At 39.2% G+C, this 20,531-nt stretch overlaps 1 protein-coding gene across 1 annotated transcript in view; it reads left to right on the plus strand.

The window, feature by feature from the left end:
* The window catches only part of lmbrd1 (LMBR1 domain containing 1), a 46,964-nt gene extending 26,762 nt beyond the window's left edge, over positions 1-20,202 (plus strand). The window contains exons 8-16 of the mRNA XM_086045162.1: positions 1,013-1,138; positions 2,458-2,610; positions 7,548-7,612; positions 7,811-7,913; positions 8,184-8,288; positions 8,373-8,522; positions 9,182-9,257; positions 17,322-17,413; positions 18,980-20,202. Of these exons, the coding sequence (XP_085901288.1) occupies positions 1,013-1,138; positions 2,458-2,610; positions 7,548-7,612; positions 7,811-7,913; positions 8,184-8,288; positions 8,373-8,522; positions 9,182-9,257; positions 17,322-17,413; positions 18,980-19,090 (981 nt within the window). The 3' untranslated portion in view covers positions 19,091-20,202. The remainder of the gene's footprint in view (positions 1-1,012; positions 1,139-2,457; positions 2,611-7,547; positions 7,613-7,810; positions 7,914-8,183; positions 8,289-8,372; positions 8,523-9,181; positions 9,258-17,321; positions 17,414-18,979) is intronic.
* The last annotated feature ends 329 nt before the right edge of the window (positions 20,203-20,531 follow it).

Genomic DNA, 20,531 nt, shown 5'->3' on the forward strand with positions numbered 1-20,531 from the left:
TTCGCCCGTAGCGCAGATCCACAGTCGAGACTAATAATAGGCTAGCCTTTCTTAGTATCCCATGCGACACTTACAACGCTTCATAACATGCAGAAACTATTAAAAGTTGTTTTAAAAATACAGCCTGACTTTTGGAAAGTAGTGGAAAGAGGGCAGCATGTTTGTCAGGGCTGAAAGATTCGTAGCATAGACCATGTCCTTTTGTTTTATTACGAGCCCATAAATGACTCTCTCTGCTAGGTTTGTAAAAGCGAGACATGACAGGCTGAGTAAGAGTGCATTGACTTGCCTCTGTTATATTCATTTGTATTGATCGCTATGTTGTCAGCTTTTAGAGGTGCCCCTCATTTTAAATTAAAGTTCAAACATCCCTCCAGGAGATTAAAGCCCAAATGTCAAAGATTTAAAAGCACCTTTTGAATTTTGTGAACATACTCTCTGCCTTTAGACACATTTTCTTAATTGTCTGTTTATATTTGTTTACGTGTTTGTTTCTGTGTGCAAATCCTGCATGATTTAAACAAATGAGGTATATCAAATTCCACTTCATGTGATTTATCCTTCATGATACCTTGATACCCCTTCCTGTAACCTAGATTCCCCCCCAAAACTCTCTTAAAATCCATCACATTCTAGATGGAGGCTATAGTGCTGTCACATGGGGGCACTGTTAAGCTGTACATTGCAGCATGGTGATTTTAAACAACGGCATCCTCACAAAGTGGTTGCAGAAAATGTAGCAGTAGTTGTGACAACTATGAATTCTTCCGTTTTAATTTTCCTCAGCCAAAAATGACAAAGCCTGTCAGGCCAGGGGGTCGCCAAATGATTCTACTTTACTCACAGCGTTCATGTTTGCTTACCTTTATCTAATGCACCACACTGGTTTTTAGCAGAGGGTTGGCATGTGTAGGTGGATGTGTGCGCCATATGCAACAACCCAGCATGACAATAATGTGTGATTAAGATGGAAACTTTTTTTTTTTTTTCTTCTTTCTTTCTTCTCCTTCAGGCATACGGTATGTCTGTACTGCCTTTGAATCTGATAAAAGGCACACGGAGTGTCGCGTATGAACGCCTGGAGAACACAGAGGACATTGATGATGTCGAGCATCAGATCGAGAAGCTGAAATCCAAGGTGTGACACAAACATGTATCACTGATCATGATCAATGTATTTAGTTCAACATAAAAATTATGATTGAGACTATCAGAGATGTGTTGGTTTAAAATATATTATGATCACTGTAGTTTGTAGTGTTGTAGAAGTCTGAACTAAACTAAACTGAACACTTCCATCAAACTGTATCTTGTAATGTCGAATCCCCCTGCTGCAGCTAATTAATATGAGGCATTGCTGTTGTCCCCCATATAGAACGTTAGGGTAGGGATGCACCATAACTGTTTTTTTACACTGATACCGATAACCGGTACTTCCCTTAATGCATTAATTAATTAATAAAACATTAATTCTTAATGTAACGGGGTCGGAAGATGATATGTATAAAAACAGTGATTCTCGACAATGTACAGTTGCATATTTTACTACTTTCTGAATTCGTGTGACTTCAGATGGTGAGGCGGTGATAAGCAGTCTCGAAAGCGTATCAGTACATATTAAAAAATTTGGCCGTGTTTTGTTATCACCCCGACTGGTGTTTAACTCCCCAAATTATTATTTACATAGCAGTGACATTTCAACAATGCACATCGCACAAATACACTCACATATTTTGAAATAAAAGCATTGCGCCAAACATTTTAATGCCGCTGGCCATTTTCATGTGAGGACATTTTAATAAAAAAATGTTAAAAAAGACTAAAAATACCACTCACCATAGCTGCACTTCAACGATCCATGGCCGTTTGTATTCCATCAAGTACGGAGCAGCGTGATAGCGTTTGCTATCCATCCATCCATTTTCTGAACCACTATTAGCCCATAGCTTAGCCAGAGCTCATCTTGGCACACTTGTGCAACCACATTATCTCAGTTGTGTATTTTTGCTTCCACTCTCGAAAATGGTTTTGTCACAACTCAGTTATATGACTTATAGGTCAGAGTAATGGTGGAAAACGCTTTTGAAATTGATATATAACTTTGTATTTTTTTATATCACGCAAAAATTGGAATTTAAATAGGGTTTTAAAACTTATGTCCACTATTTTTGCGAAACAGCGTTGTAATATTTAATATCACATATCTGGGCGTTTTAAAAATGAATGACTGCAAAGAAAATTGATAGATTGAAAATTGATTTAAAACACTCAACTTCTATATTTTTTTTTAATTGTCCTGCCTCCTATTTGTTTTTCTTATTCAAACCTATAATATTTTTTTTCCTCCCACAGAAAAGATAAAAAATCATGAATAGGTAGTATTTTTATTACACTGACCTCCTAATAATGAAATTTTGAAATTTAATGTGGTTTGCGTTCTTTGTTTTTTCTTCTCAGTGTCAAGATGGACGGCCCTTGTCATCACGGGACAGACGCAATCTGCAGGACCTCGAAGGAAAGCTGCAGGTCCTACAAAGGAGAGGGAGGCACCTGGAAATTGCAGAGAGGAACTGCTGCAACAAAATGGGTAGTGCACTCAGACCTTTCAAGGTAAGGCTCGTTTTTAGAATGAATTAGTAGTATAAAATTTAGTGTGTCCCCATATGAACTGTTTTATAATTAAAAAAAAAATGTTCATGATCGATCGGGATGTGCAACATCATCGCTAATTTCCTCCCGGAACAGTTGGTTTCTAATATTTTGTTTTGCTACAGCATACCCGATATAAATCTGCCAGTGTCAGCATTTTCTCATGATCCAAAGTGGACTGCTCTAGATTCCCTTTTAGTTCCACTGTTTTTGTCCCATAGAAAATGTCCCATTTTTCAGATAGTATCTTTTGGTTCCCTGCAGTTTCTTTATTTACTTTCTTCCGTGTTTATCTGTAATTCAAATACATAGCAAGACTAATCTAAGATAGTAAACTGATCCTGATGTATTAAAATCCCACAATGACACTCGTGAGCTAAAACTCCATAAGACATGCACTTAAAAAAAACTGATCTATTCGCATTGACTTTAGGGTGTGTCTTACATCTGTAGTTAAGTGCCAAACACTTATTCACACGCAAATCATACAAAACGTAAGCACCTTCTACATGTGCAGTACTTTATACATTGTATTATATGATTATCCAATGTTATATTACTATTATTATTATTATTATTATATAAGTTATGTTGATTAATCTTATTAATTATGTTATGAATGCTGAACTTTGCAAATATTTAAATAGCAGTTAGAGTCATTGAATAAAGGTTTCATTTGTTAAATTACGTAATAATAAAAACATTTTGGTAACTCAACATGTCAGTTATAGGGCATTACTCGATGGACAAAATCTCATTAAATCCACTGTTATGTGTTGGAGTTTTACCGAGCAGTGGCCCAAGTTGTTAACTATCATAATGTGTACATGTGGTTGGATAATACCATGTCACTGGTAAAGGTAATGTAGTTTTTTTGTTTGTTTTCCACTCTCTATCAAAACTCTAATATACATAGTTAAATTATTTGAAACATCAACCTCCAGTTCTAGGTTTATTATGTCATATTGTATAGGGCTTCACGATATTGGAAACACATGCACTATGGAATATGGGGGGTACATATTGTGATATTGATATTTTTTGCGATATTTAACTATACTATACTAATTACTATTCAATCCAGCTGTAGACACGCTTAAAACATGCTTCAAACACGCTTCATATGTGCCACTAGTACTTACCCATCTGCATGTGCTTACTCCCATTGCGATCCCTGCGGTTGGTTTTGTCGTATTGTATAATTATTTGGGTCCAACAGATGGCAAGATTTCGCAAGTTAGTCCAAGTTATTTATTTTCCACACTAACTTTCAACTCCTAATCCCGGCCTTCAAAATAAAAGCATACCAGCAAACCATTACACAGCAGGTTTGCTGCGGCGTATTTCCAGAGCAAAGAAGAAAGGGAGAGAGAGATGAATTAGAGCGAGGTTGTTCTAAACTTCAATGTAGACATCCGCAATCAGTGCTGCGCGCGGTTTGACTTTATACTCGCGGACACGATGTTGTTTTGAAAATGTGTTGCATTCCAAGTCGGGGGGGCGTCGCTTCAAAAAGACAGTGACAACAATGGATATCGTGCCTGCTACAACAAAGTGACCTAGATGACTAGACGATGCATTTAATTGTATTGTGAAATCGATCTGTAAGGTGGTACATGCGTGTGTAGCTTCTTTAGACACACATACGTGACATAACACCCATGCCGCTGCCAAACTAGTTTGCTTCGCAACAACAATGAGCTGTGTTGTGGATCCTCTCCTCCGTCCAACAAATTGCTGGGCTGAGCCAGGGGATAGTGTACGTCATCGCAACATGCGACATAACGGACAGATCAAGAGAGAGAATGCGCGTGTGCGTGGCATGTGTTGCAGACCTGTCGCCAACAGCACAATGCGTTGGTCACGTGATGCAATGCGGCAGTTGTCGTTCGCGCCGACGTGGGAGTATATAGAAATCTAAAAAGAAGCCTTTCACCGAGTAGGCTTGAGAGGAAATTTGGCCGCCTCACTACCACGTCACACGCATGAGGGCCGATTGGTGGGCCGGACTAAAATCCACTTCCGACCTTGCTTAGTCGAGCCCTTTTTTAGAATTTGTCAGCATAAAACCCCTCCGCCCCAAAACTGGGAGTCCGACTGGGCCAAAGGGTCCGACCGGTCCGGCCCTGGGACGGACTGCCCAGCTCTGCAAATCCATATGAATTTATAGCACGTCTTTGTGATACACATATTGCATGAGCTATTATCGCATGACGATATTCTTTCAATATGTTGTGCAGCCCTAGTACCGTATATATAAAAGGCGGCGGGGGACACCCTGAACTGGTTGCCAGCCAACCGCAGGGCACACAGAGACAAACAAAAATCCGCACTCACAATCACACCTAAGGGCAAATTAGAGTGTCCAATTAACCTACAAAGCATGTTTTCGGAATGTGGGAGGAAACCGGAGTACCCGGAGAAAACCCACGCAGGCACGAGGAGAACATGGAAACTCCACACAGGGAGGCTGGGGCCGGGATCAAGCCCACGACCTCTGAACTGTGAGGCGGTCGTGATAACCAGTCGATCACCGTGCCGTCCCAGGTTAAATCCTTCCTATATAAATAAATAAATATCAAGTATGGATGTGTACTTTGCCACGTTCACAGCCATCCAAATCAACTAGTACTATTTACCTTTTTTATAAAGGACGGTGTTTACGGTGCACGTTTTGAGCCGGCGTGCTTGCTCGCTGAAGCACGTTGCGACCAGCTCGGTGTAGTTTGGCAACAGTTACTATTCGCTTATCTATTTCATCCAGTGGTACAGGTATTGTTAGGTACTGCTGTAAAGGACAATATGCAGATGGCGGGTTAGGTCTCGAACGATGAAGCCATTGCAGGCTTAGATGCCGGAAACCTTTTTATTGTGTATATGAATCCAAAGTGAGTGAATCACTCTTCGATCACAATGTAACAGGCAGATGTTTGTCACTGAATATGTTTCTCATCGTTTGTAGTACACTCAAACTTTGTGGTTCAAACCGACTGGAACATAACGGGAGTAAACGCCACTTGACACCACTCAAGTTAGGGGCACAACGCACGGGGTGGAATCAAAGAACGCTTTCACACTCGGAAATTTCAAACTCCAAAAAACTATATTGATGCATTAAACGTTCAAAACGACAAATACACAAACAATATGGGCTTTCTATCATTCTTTAAAAGCTGCCATGCATTTTATCAAGAAGAATGATGGGGTGAAATCACTTTGCTATTTTAATTAATTACAATCAATGGTACATCTGGTGGGGGCGGCACGGTGGTCGACTTGTTAGCACGTCCGCCTCACAGTTCAGAGGCCGTGGGTTCGATCCTGGCTCCGGCCTCCCTGTGTGGAGTTTGCATGTTCTCCCCGTGCCTGCGTGGGTCTTCTCCGGGTACTCCGGTTTCCTCCCACATTCCAAAAACATGCATGGTAGGTCGATTGGACACTCTAAATTGCCCCAAAATGGATTGTGAGTGCGAGTGGTTGTTGGTCTTTGTGTGCCCTGCGATTGGCTGGCAACCAATTCAGGGTGTCCACCGCCTAATGCCCGAAGACAGCTGGGATAGGCTCCAGCACGCCCGCGACCCTTGTGAGGATAAGCGGTATGGATAATGGATGGATGGGTCCATCTGGTCACTTCAGTGACAACACTTCAATCATTAAGCTTTCAGCCTCCATTCTAGTGATTTGACGTTTCACTTTTTGCCATGTGCAATCAATAATTGATCAAACAGAGGTGATAAACTTACCTGTTGTGTAGAAATATCGGTAATTCTATGTCACTTCTGAATACCTGCCTGAGTTTCCTTTACCTCAAAAGGCAAGTCATATGTTCACCCTTATTTTGTCTCAGGATCTATCCAATTCCTTCTTTTTAAACTTTGGTTTGCTGGCCTTGTGCCATATTGTTAGCAAATGAGGCATGGGCATTTTTTTGTTTTCCGTAGGTGGATATTCTGCGATATTTTTAGCAAAGCTCCTGAAGCCCAAGGTAACAAATCAGAGTAAGGTCGGGGCATTGTGCTCATTATGAGTGTACCCTATGATTAACACCTCAATCACACCTTTTGTCTCTGATTGGTTGTATTTCTTTGGCCAGGGTGGCTTCTTAAAAAATCAATTACAAGATAGGGCCAAAGTGGGTCGATTTTTTTGTTTTCTCCTCTCCCGGGTTTCCTCATGTACTACTGTTGGGTCATATTGACTGTTTTGCCTAATAAAAACAAACAATTTTTGATTGTGTTTTCTTTTTCATTGCAAAATCCTCCTTTACGCCACTAATATATTGGCTTTACGAGGACACTGTAACATTAAATCCATTAAAAATGCATATTTGTTATTTTTATTTATTTGTTTGTTTTTTTTTTACTCACCCGCTTTCAATTTTTGAAAGCAATGCATTGCACTCTCCTACTGAGTTGTGACCAGCTGGCCAGTTGGCAGTCAGAGACCAAAAATAAGCTTTTTTTTTTTTTTTCCAATTACAGTGGACCCACACTTCATTAAATTAAGTATTGTTTAAATTGCACTCTATACATTCACATAACTGTTGCCCAATTATTTCATATTCCTGTCAGGCACGATATTTTTTCAATATGAAATGTCCCTCAAGCATTTCATAAGCTTTATTGCTTTTTTGGCTGCTGCTAAGCTCCCAAGCTTGAAGCCCGATGCTCATGTCTGGGCTGTACCGTTGCTTCCCTTTGTCACCTTTGGCATCATTGCCAAACTGGAGGGCCACGCCATATGGTCTTGCCTTCACATAAGACATGGCAGATATATCTGGGCCAGTAGATGCCTTTCAAAGCAATAGAATTGGCTCAGTATGTTAAATGTATGTTGTTGTTATTACTCTCAAGTATTTGAACACATTATTTGTATACATGTCTTATCTTTTTGTGCAGATTATACTGGGAATTGTTTTTATCCTGGTAGCTGTGCTGTTCTCTGTTACGCTGTTCATTTCAAAGTAAGTCTTTTTTTTTAAATATATTTGTGATTTAATGTGTCTTGACCTAAAAACAACCCTTAAAAAAGTTTTGCATTTAATGGTGCACAAAACAGTAGTTGTGCATTTTCATTCATTCATTCATTCATTCAATTGTTTGTGTATTTATTTATTTATTTAATATTCATGTATTTATTTGTTTATTTTACTTCGTTTCAGCCTGGATAAAGCTCTTCACTCTGCTGGCATCAGCTCTGGCTTTATAATCTTTGGCACCAATCTAACCAATCCTTTGAATGAACTTCTATTAGCCTTACAACCTGTAAGTATCCACTCATGTCATTTGTGCAATACATTATTATCTTTATTTAAGATGCACTTAATTAAATGTTTAACTGTTTCCTTCAGTTACAAATGTTGCTTTACTTCATACTGTCTTATTTGAACCCATTAATCCATGAATCAGCAATTGTTTTTTTTTCTCATGAATTCATGACTTCTTGAACCAAACGACATTTGATGTTATATTGGTCTGAAAATTGGATCCTTTATATGTGAAATCTGTATTCATTTTATGATCATGGCCTTGCAGGTATTCCCATTGGATTACATCCTGATTACAGTCATCACAATGTATTTTGTACTCACATCCATGGCGGGTATTCGCAACATGGGCATCTGGTTCTTTTGGATAAGGGTAAATACAGACAACAGTTCTATGTAATGTTTTTATATTGATGTGCACATGGATTTTCAAATGTATCTATTCTTTCCTCTGCAGTTGTACAAAATTCGACCTAAAAGAACCCGTCCCCAGGCTCTCCTCTTCCTCTGCATGATTTTGCTTTTGATTGTTCTCCATACCAGCTACATGATCTACAGTCTTGCCCCTCAGTACGTCATGTACGGCAGCCAAAAATATCTCATAGAGGTGAGGGAAGCTGTTTAGCTTTATCCCCCTTTTTTCTTAGTGCCTCCATGATGAGGTTCTAATGATGGTTCCATCTAGGCCAATGAGCGGTTTGTAGTTCTAGTGGATTGCTGGGATTTTTACTCTATGAGGAACGTGTGTCTACCTTTCAAATGATTTGTGTGGGTGTGTATGTATGCTTTAGTTGCACCGCTGTGTCTATGTCTCACCTTTTTTTTTTTTTTTCAAACATCCTCCCTTTCCCCTCAATAAGAGAAAATGTTTACTGAAACGGTCTTGTAAACTCATGTTTAGTGTACAAATTAAAAAAGGCACAATATTTCAGAAGTCTAATAAAATGAGTGAAGGTTAAAAGACTTACATCGCAAAATATTTCTGTTGTTCTTGAAGCAGCCTATGTTCAATTTACAAAGTGTCGTATTTGCCTGTGAAATATCTCCAAAACTTTCAGAGAGCTTTCTGTTACTTGGAAAGAAAAAAAACTGGATTGAACCATTTTCTTTGAGATTTGTTTTTGCTCCTAGTTATTTCCTAGTATTATAAAAGTAGAAGTATGCATTTTTCCTGTTTTTTGGATGGTTCTACTTTCATAAGCCAGCCTCAGACATTTCTAAACAGATTTGTGAATTTTGTGTTTGTTTGTTTTCTTCTATCTCAAGAGTCCTTCATCAGGCCTTACGTCGGGGAACACTTCATTCGGCACTACCAGGGTCTGCGATGCCAATGCGCCTGAGGGTGAGTGTGTAATCTTTGCTTGTAAGGTAGCAGCGGACTAATAGCGAGATGCTGCAGGATCTCGCTGTACATTATCAAAGATTCATTCCTCACAAGTTGAGTGTAAGAGAGCAACGGCGGTGTACAACAGAACCATTTCATGTAGAACACTGTTCAGCAATCATTGTCTCCATCCATTATTTATTAAGGAGAATAATAACAAGGACAACCATTTACTAATGCGGTATGTAACCTCTTGCTGTCACCATGCCAACATCTGTTATAGCACATCAGTCACAAAAACGTGAAACTGTACAGTACATCTTAGAAAGGAGCTTTATAGCTATGAATTATGCATCTGGCTAATGCTCCAGTCGCACAAAGTGGTTATGATACAATTGTTATTTTTAGCTAAGGTTTCTGAATGCACTATATTGCCCAAAATATTCACTTTCCTGCCTTGACTCGCGTTTGAACTTTAGTGACCTATCGTTTTTAATCGGTTTGGTTTAAAATTCACACCGAGCTCTTATTTCAATCCCAAAGACATCTTTTTTTTCAATACTGAACGAGGGCCTGAAAATGGCTGGCTCTGAACGAGCTAATAACTTTTTGGACTTTGTGGCATGCACTGATGTACGGTCATTATGGAACAGGAAAGGGCCTAGAATTATCAAAAATATGGTCCATTATTTCCAGTGAAAGGAACTCTGAACATATGAAGCGATATTAGACATTACTACGATCCCAATTTTGTGGCACAAGTTTTGGTATGGCCTCTTCCTGTTCCAACATGACTATGCACCAGTGCACAAAGCAAGACCCAAAAGGACATGGACGAGAGAGTTTGGTGTGGATGAACTTAACTGGCCTGCAGAGACTTCTGACCTCAACCCAATAGAACACATTTCAGATGAATTAGAGTGGAGACTAAGGGACAGACTTTCTGGTCCAACATCAGTGTGTTACCTCACAAATGCATCTAGAAGAATGGACAGAAATTCCCATAAGCAGTGGCACACTGCAAAAGCCTGTGGAAAGCCTTCGTACAGTAGTTTATCATTTTGACCATTAAAGCGCTTGTCTTTGTAGTGTATTCAATAATTTGACAAGGATTTTCATTATTATATTCTGTTTTTCTTTAAATTCTACACAACGTCCAAACTTTATTGGAATTGGGGCTGTTAAGTTTGTTTTATTATGTTTAAATGAGTTTAAAGTGTGGAGGGGATGAAACTATGTAAAAATGTAATTTTTATCTCTATAATGGATTTTCTCTTATTGTTGGTAGGCCTGGAACTGCTTTAAAGGGGATTTCACTGTGTTCTAGTTTATTCATTGTTGTTAATCCTGCACAGTGTATATCTGTCTTGTGTAACTCGAAACATCGCTCCCAAGAAATGATCTGTATTCACTGTTGTCCTCAATTTAACGCCTCCATCACCACCTCAGCGACCCCCATTAGCCGTCGCATTGGCTCCCTCTGGCGAATTAAACTAATGTCTTAATGACATTCAGCATTTTTTTCACTCTAGACTTAATTTTGTCATAATAAAAGTTGGATTAATTATTATTCTTTCAGGTGACCACATATTGTTCAAATTATTTGCACCTATGCCCTTTTATGCCAGCTGTTTTGACTTGTTGGTTTCGGCAACATTTGTATTGGACGGTAAATGTATTTTTTTCTCAAAATGTATCTTCTTATTCCTTGTCTGTTACCTAGCAACTTGACGTTTGCTCACACATTGTTAGAGCATGTGTGTGAAAGCTGCTTGTAATTTTATGTCATGTTAAAAGAGTCAAGCAATTTTCAAAATGGTAAAAGAGAGGCTTTTTTAACACCACCAGAAACATAATAGTCATTTTCCTTTGTGTCAGTGGATTGTCAGTCAAATGCCTTGGGCACAGTTCATCTTAAAAGCTACAGACTTTTCTTGGCTTGGAATATTCCATTTTTGATATGTTTTTGTGCCTGCATAAATAAGATAGTTCAAATGTGTAATCAATGTGCCTGTTTTAGATTTTGTACAAAAGGTAATAATAATTATTTTAAGCCGCACCTATCTACAGGGTTTCCCACGCCATGTTAATACTTGGGCGGGCTGCCCAAGTAAACAGACGGCCGCCCAAGAAGTTTTCAAGTTCATTAAATAAAACTATTAAAAAAAAAAAATAAACGAGTCGCGACCGTAGATATTGCATGTAACGTTAATTTGCCGTCACTCAAGCCTGGTCCATACCTCTGCGGTGCGTAGCAAAAATGTGACGAGTTGGCCAATTCGTCGATCTCGCGGGGCGCTCCACACCTACCGGTTATCCACAGGTGCTTCTAATCAACTGAGCTCGTTTACCTGCCGATTGAATAGAAGCACCTATGGCTAAAGCCAATCTTTGGCAGGGTTTTTACTTTCTGGACCTGGATTACCCACCTATGCTTTTAACACTGCAGCAACTTTGCTGATTAAAGCTGAACAAAACCAAGAGAAAATAAAGTACTTATTTTCATTTCGCTGCTCACTGCCACTTCAGTTTATCAGTTGACATCCTTTTCTTGCTCTACTTCCGCATACCACCCAATGCAATGCCTAGTGCTTAACCTAGTGCATAGCGCCCTCGCCTGTCGAACTCCTCAACCTGCAGTCACATCCAATTAATGGCAATTGCATTGTATTGTAATTCCGGTTAGATTGCCTCTAGCGGTGGAAGAAAAATATATGGTCACAGTGCACTGGTCTAAAAAAAATGGTTGCATGGTCCATAACCCAGGAAAAAAGTAGTGCCTTATAGTCCGGTGTGTGTGATATGCACAGGTATGTGTGTATGTGAGTGTGTGTGTGTGTGCATGCATGCACACGTTTAAAGTGCTCGTATATGAGTGGTAGATGGAAGTTGTACATAATGCATGACGCTACTTGGGGCAGCGCTCGCCAAGATGTGGCGAGTCAAGGTGAAATTACCTGTACTCACAAGCTGCCCTGCACTCATCACATAGTGCGCTAATGATTCCAATGCGAGGCGGGTCAGCGGTGTACATCATAATATATTTCGGCAGGCCGCTGTTGTGAACCATCTGTACGTTCCTCTCAGAGCAGTGCGAGTTCAGGTGAGCAGCTGGATAGCTGCAGATGGCCCGTGTTCTGGTGGAAAATTGTGAGGTCATTGAGATGAATACAGACAAGCTTTCTCAGGGGGTTGATAATGTTAAAGCTGATAGTTGTCATTCCTTCACAACTCCAAAGGTTCTGCTCTCTATTTTCTTTGTATGTACTGTATATGAACACATGACTTTCTTCTGTTGTTATATACAAGAGGTCCTTGGTTTACGACGGTCCTGCCATCTCACATTCTGAGGTTAACAACTTCATGTGGTGTAACATCTCACAAGAAGGCATCCTCACTTACCGCCATGCCTGTATTTATTGTGCTATTTTTCTGTTTGATTGTTTCACTTTTATGACCTTAATGTTTTTTTTCCTCTTAATGCCCTGATTATTGTGTTAGAGATAGACTACCTATTAACATTGTATGTCAAAGAGACACTAGCCGTTTTCAGCCACAACAATTTGTAACACAAAAAAATAAAAGACTGATCAATAATTTGTAATAATAACAGAACGAGATGGGGACTGACCAACAGTAGAGATTTGTGAAAAAGTATGTTTAACCACATTTGGACATACAAGGTCCAACATTTGGCCATTTTGATCGGTGTCCCCACATGAGCTAAGTTGTGGTGGCCTTGTTAGAATTGGTGCTGGCCCAATATACAGGTATTTATGGTATAATGTGATAAGGTTCAATGATTATTTCAGATTTAGTGTCTACGATATGTCTGTACGCAATTAAAATGATATTTCGCTATAGTTAGTTGTTTTGCTTTTTTTTTTTTTTCCGGGCAGTATAAGATAATATATAAACAATATATCCATCCTTTATCTATACCGCTTATCCTCACAAGGGTCATGGGTACTATAATAAAATACTTTTGAATATGAATTAAATATTTGGTGTAAATAAACCAAGCAAGAAATAGTTGGTTGAAATGAAATTTTAAATGGCCCGACAAGCCAGTATGTGCTGGCCCGACACAGTGTCATACTGGCCCAGGGCCATTGGGCCATCTTTAATGTCGATCCCTAGCATAGGATGTTTACACGCGACAGTGATGACATATTTGAGCACTAGTCCAATTTGGGATTTCTTCAGATTTCAGCAATTTTGCCCATAGTAAATAATTGAAATAGAAGTATTGTAATATGTTGCAGAGACAAACTTTTCCCATCCTAAAACATCCCTAAAACACATATTTTGAAAACGATAAATATAACAAAGACCTAAATAAATGACTCATGCCAAAGGCCTAATGCAAAGTTATATTGTTACTTGTCACATGCAGTAAGTGTAAAAACATAAGCAGCACGGCATTGCTTTAACTTTTGGTATCAGTTGGAGCCCTTACCGCTTTGGATCTGAGTTTACTTGACGTAACGTTTGCTGTATATTCTTAGGTTTTTTCGTTGTTAAGTCTGCTTCTTGTGAAATGAGATTTAATCTTTTGCTTTTGACTGAGCTGGAGTTTTGCATGACTTGTTAAGTCTCATGGGAAGTCATGCACCATGGATGTTCAAATTGAAGTTTTATCTGACGTTAAAGTAATTTTTTTCCAGGAAACTTTGTTGGAATTCTTAATACCATGATCAGAATAGAGCATTCAACTTTCGAGGTTCCACAGTAGTCAACTCTCATGAATAAATTATTAGCCACTTTGAGCTATTCTGGTGGTGCCTCATACCTCAGTCAGGGTCTCATTGTGCTGTTCACGGGGTTCAAGTAGTGTGAGGAGCCGTGTACCAATGTCATGGAGAAGCAGAGTTAGTGCTAAGCTCCAGATGGTTCTCAAGCAGGGTCAAGACCGTTTCATCTCCTCATCACAAATAATACTACTCAGATGTACTGTATGTTCAGAATGTTATGATTTTCCAAGAGCAAGTCTTATTAATTAATCCTCTTCAAGGGAAGTAAACACGCTTTAATGGTCCTTGGCAGTCATATCAAAAGCAAATCATGATGTCATTTGCCAAGTACCAAAAGCAAGTCTCCCATTCAAAGAGAATGATGCTCTGCTTAAAGGGGATGTCAACCCACATTTTTTTTTCCAAGAGTATGTTCTATGCAGGCCCACTAATTGAAACAAGGTATTCTGATGAATGTTGCGTTTGTGAAATAAGAGTTAATCCACCGGTTTTTAGCCATCTCAGGGAGTGGCCATTTTGTCACTTCTGTTGACTGAAAATTACATCAGACTTGCTCAGGACTCCGGTAACCACCAGTCACAGCTCACCTGTTTTCTGAAGCTGAGCCTTGATTGGTCGTTATCCGAGCCCTGAGCATCTGTGATGTCATTTTCAGTCGACAGATGTGACAAAATGGCCGCACCCTGAGATGGCTAAAAACCGGTGGATTTTGCTTCTACTCATATTCCACAAACACCATATTCATCAGAATGCCTTGATTGAACTAGTAGGCCTGCATAGAACATATTCTAGAGCATCATTCTCTTCTCTAAATTGGAGACTTGCGTTTGGTACTTGGCAAATGACATCATGATTTGCTTTTCACATGGCTGTTAAGGACCGTTCATACATAGAAAGGGAGGGAGAGTGATTCATCTGGACAATATTTTCCCTACATTTGGATCAATACTAGTATCAGTTTAAAAAAGCTACGTGGAAAGAAAAGAGCAGCCCAATTATGATAATTATACTGTACTCAGTCAATACCAAGGCAACTGTCATTTTCTCTATAGCAACACATTGTTATTCGTTTTATCCACTACACTGTTAGAAATAAGAATTCCAAAATGATGATTGAAGTACTACTCAGAACCATTTGCTTCTGAAAAAGAATTTTTTGAAAAAAAAATTCTTCAAGGGTTCTTTGTCAGACTAAGAGTTCCAGTAATAACCATTTCAATAGAGAACCCTTAGTTGAAGGGGTTTTTTCGAGGGTTGTTGAAAACATGGGTATTTGAAGATCCTCACCTTCAAATATTGAAATGTTTAGCCATGTTTTAGAATTTTTAATGTAAATGTACTATAAAATCAAATGCTTAATACGCATTTTCCCCCAAAAATGATCCCAAATCGGGGAGAGTATTATACACGGATGTTAATATGACGCAAAAATGTTTCACGTTGTTTAGACGTTTACCAGTGCCTAGACAGTACCTAGGCACCACAGTAACAATAGTTAATGCTATGCATCACACCACCAACGTGGTAAGGCCAATTTCAAAATAAACCGTACCCAACCAAATAATGTATGGACATCAGTGCCTAGGTACGCTTTGATTTCCGGCAGCGTGTTGTGGCGTAACGGCCGACTTGACTCTTTTTCTAGACTCTGAGGCAATGGCGTCACAAATTGTTGCTGTTTGTTACGACTTTAATGACACAACCGAGTCCTGAAACAGTCGCTGATTAAGGGCGCTTAAAAAAAACGACTTAATTACACCGACACTGTATTCTACTGTGCCTGTTGCCAGTGTTTAGTGGCGGCCACGCTAGCGGCTAGCAGTGCTGATGAGCTGTCACATTACTTTTCAAAGGCAGTTTATTACACTTAAATGACTCTGCACACTTTGATGCTGACAGCCTGACACAGTTGCCAGTCCTACTAATCAGTTTTTAACAACCTAGGCTTACTCAAATGTGCTGTTTTAGCCAGAAAAGTCGCTACCGTCATTGTGACGTCACTTTGCAAAAAAAAGTGGTGCATTTATGAGCTCAAACATTTCAGTGCTTAGCTTGGCATGCTCATTACAACCCCTCAACAGCACCACTCAACAATAAAATGCAGTTCGTTACACCATCATATCTTATCTGTTTCTACAATTTGTTAAATCAGTTAAAGTTAAAACATGTGCTACTTATGTACATGTTCAAATTAAGTAAATCCAAAAGATTTATTTTTCCCGTCTCCACACACCCTCCTGGCGCTCTCTTCAAAATAGTAGTGGTCCAAGTGGAGGAGCTTGACCAAAAGTGTGAAAAAGAGGGCAACTTTAAACCAAGATTGGCTTAAACAGGAAAAAAAAGAGGGCAACTCTCAACCATCATAGATTATAGTGTATAGTGAGACTGTGTTATGGTAGAATTAAAAACATGCACTTGCACAAATGCAACTCGATGATGATATTAGATACCAGCAAATCAAACTTTAGGTATTATACACGGGTACAGTGAAAAAAAAAAAGTTTTAATTCTGGATGGGCACTTTATACACAGTTGCGTATTATACATGGGATTTTACTGTAGTTGAGTGGTTCAACGTACGCTTAACGAACTGGAAAATTTGCATTCAATTTGAATGAATAAACTTTGCCCGTCATTTTTTTGATCATGATGTACATAATGTCTTAAATATCCAGAAAGGAAGGTTTTAAAAAGTCTTGTTTTGGTGAGTTCTGAAGAAACCTTGTAACGTAACAGGAATCCAAAAGCAGTAGTACCGTCTGAGTATGAAAGATAACATTTGTAACTCCCAACCCGTGCTAAACCACGCATTTACCTTTTTCAATGAGAAACTGTGCGTAACGTCTCTGCACATTAATGCATTTCAAAATCACATTCACACTGACAGTGACACGACTTTGCTCTTTTCTCAAACCTACTTGCCATTTTTAATTACACTAACAGAACAGGCCCAGGCACTCCTTCTGAGTAGTGATGTAGTGTAGCTGCCATGGTTGGGTTTTTATGTGAACATGGTGGACATTTCAATCGTCCAACTAACCGTTGTATTCAGTTAATATCTCTGTAAAAAACGTTAACAATATCATAGGCGAAGAAATCTATTTCTTGTCTATTCTCTTGATCAAATTATTAAAATTTGCTGTAAATCACCTGTTTATAAGCATACCTGTGACTGTTATACAACTCCCATCAATGAAAGAATAACTTCATTAAAAATATTGTACCTGTATAATGTGCTCGAAAGTATTCAGCAACACCTAGATTAATATTTTGGCCGCAAACAAATCTGTGTGCACAAAATAAGTACTTGTTTTTATTTGTTTTTCAGACCAGTGCATTGTGACCAGGACGTATCTTTTCCTCCACAAGTTTTGGTTCTTCAGTACCATCTACTACTTTGGGAACTGGGCCTTTATTGGGGTAAGTCACTCTTCTCGTGATCTCATACAACAACAGCTGCCTTTTGACATTGTTCTTTTCCTCCTCATCTATCGCACAGTATGTAAACACTAAATACGTATTCACCTTGCCAGAATTTACATTAAGGCCTTTTAACCAAAGCCTGGTTCACACGGCAAGATTTTACAATTTTCGGCCGACTTCCAAACTTTGAGAGAACCCACACGTGACGAGAAAAAAATCCCGGGTATGACAGTTTTGAACGGTACGTGTGTGGTGTGCAGTCACACAGCAAGATCAACACACCACACATGAACCGATTCATTCACGGATATTCTCACGTCAAATGGAAAATCTTGCATAACCTCTCGAGATTAAACATGACTTCCAAGTAAACAAACATGGCGGACAAAGCGGCAGCAGGGGTCTCAAATCGTGTCTTGACGGTAGCGCTAGTTTGTGGATTACCTTTAGCGGAAAAAAGACACACAAAAAGAAAAGACATCGGGCTCTGTTGCGCCATAACTGGTTTGATTTTGGATTCTCATCGCTCTTCTTTGCCACCCTGTCACCTCGCTTTCTGATTGCCTGTACGTCACTGTTAACCGGCTGCAAGCCCGTTTGTCCTCGGGGCAGGCCACACACTGTGCGAAGTCGGGCCAAAACAATCCAACATGTTGAATATCCCCGATTTAAGGTCAGACGTCCTCTCGAGATCAGTCTCAGCACACCACACACGGCAGAATTGTCTGATGAGATTATGTTTGGAGCCACTACGAGAACCGGGGCTGACCTTTGATTGTTGGGAGGGGAGATTTGGGGCTGAAATCGGGTCGATTATCCTGCCGTGTGAACCGGGCTTAAGATCCTAAATAGCGTAAACTAAATTGTTTACACTAACAGATGGTGCCCAATGGATGTTTTGTGCGTGATTCACTAAGATTGAGCTCTTTTAGTGAGGTCCAAGATGGGGTGACTTTGTGAGGTCACAAGATCATCAATATGAGATTTTTCTAACATCAAGTGTGTGCCTTGACCAAGTAACGTTTAGGAAACACCAATTTAAAGAGGATACATTGAAATTATTATCGTAATATGATCGACTTATGCTGCATATACATTATCCTTTTTGGAAGATGGTTCTGGAATTGTGCTGAACTATTTTTGGCCTATCCAACGAAATTCCGTCTGAACCTTTCATGCAGTTACACGTTCAATGTGATTCACTGGCAGAGCTCTTTAAGTCTCAGCAATCTTGTGTGTCTACTAGCACATTAAGATAATAGCAGCTCATTGATTCTAGAACATGACCTTATCCATCAGGATCTTATGGTTAATTCATTGTGTGAGGTGTAGATGACACTCCTTTTTTAATTTGCATCCAAAATACACCCATGATACATTTATAGACAAATACAACCCCATTTGCTCTTTGCGTGGACAATACACTATTTAACTCATTTGAATTAATGGGACACACCCCAAACACACTTTAGATTATGCGCATGGATCATTTACATAGCTGTTTGTTTTTCTGAATACCCCCCAGCTAGCATTTTCTAATGCGTGTTAAATTTTCTTCCTTAGGCTTTCCTCATCGGCCTGGTGGTGTCATGCTGCCGAGGGAAGAAGTCTGTGATTGAAGGCGAGGTGGAGGCCGATGACTCAGACGTCAGCGATGATGAATATGTGCACTGAGGTTCAATACGCACGCATCCTCGGATCAGCACATCCAGCCATAACTTAAGGGGACTACAAAGTACAATTTGGCAAGGCGTTCATTTGCTTCCATTTTATTTTTATTGCTTTGAAGGAGGTCAGCTCCCAGACAATGTGACTGACGATGTTGGAATTCGAATTTCACTGTCGCGAAAGCCACGCGCACAAACAGCCGTGGAAATTAGGACAAAGCTTACGTCCACGATGTGCATTTTACATTTATTCAAGGCTTTCGAGACCAAACGTTTTCAGCTGAAGGCCCAAAGCTTGGTTCCTTCCGAGTATCCGAACCATAGCCTTGAAACAGACGAATGATAAAGACAATAATTGCTTACATCATTTTACTCTTGACAACTGGCCACAAAAAATAAAAGAAAGACCCATTATGGGTCCCAACCCTCAGTTTGGTAATCCCTGCACTAGATCCTTAAAATGGCTGCCCATCTGCTCTATTTTCTTTTTTTTTTATTGATAATCGACTTTTGTGCTAGTTACTGTATGAAACTCACTTCACATTTTTTGTATCTCATTTAAATTAAATGCTGTATATTGCAATTTAGTCTTCTGCTGTGTCACCAATTTGATTGAACGGTTCAAATGGCATGTGGTATTGAACGCGTTTAAGCTGTCTTGTTTCTGCGTCACATTTTATTTAATGTTCTCATAAAAACTTTTTGCTGCGTGTATTATAAAGACATGGGGAAAATACTGTAAAAAATATGAACCACGTTTTTTAAAGTGCTTGTGACAGACACATTTTTGGGGGTTTCTTTTTTAATTATCATCGTATTGTTTTTCATTTCAAAGCAAGTGCATCTTGCTGATTTAAAGATGGACCCAATAATTGATTGACACTATGAATATGATTATTCTTTTTCAAATAATGGTGTGCCTCATGAATGTATATCGCTATGATGGGCACGAATGCTGGTCTCGCGCTCAGTTAAGATCATTTAAGACATGTTTTTTTTTTTTTTCAGAGAATAGTCCAGTTATTCATTGACGTGCTGGAAACGACTGCTGTGATGAGTGGTACTAAGGAACTATTGAGTGGTACATGTATTTGAAGAAATAAATGTCTTCAAATATGACTGTTGTTGTTAATTGTCATACTCTAGCACAGTGTTTCCCAACAATTATTGAACAAGGCACCTACTTTATCTTGAAAAACCTTTACGGCATACCACCAAACAATGTCACAAAAGTATTACTGGTCATTAAAACAATTATTTTTTTTCTCAGTTTACTCACAAATTGGACCTAGCCATGACTTATTCTGTTGTGTGCATGGCAACAGGTTGATACATACAATAGATTTATTGTACCTTCTGCTATCTAACGTGAGAATATTCATTTTATTGTTCTGCATGTCATTATACTGTATGTTGCTGGGATAGCTAGATGAAAAATGATACAGGTC

Source organism: Filicampus tigris, chromosome 11, assembly GCF_054856515.1.
Source record: "Filicampus tigris isolate MCC_2025a chromosome 11, RoL_Ftig_1.0, whole genome shotgun sequence".
Taxonomy (NCBI): domain Eukaryota; kingdom Metazoa; phylum Chordata; class Actinopteri; order Syngnathiformes; family Syngnathidae; genus Filicampus; species Filicampus tigris.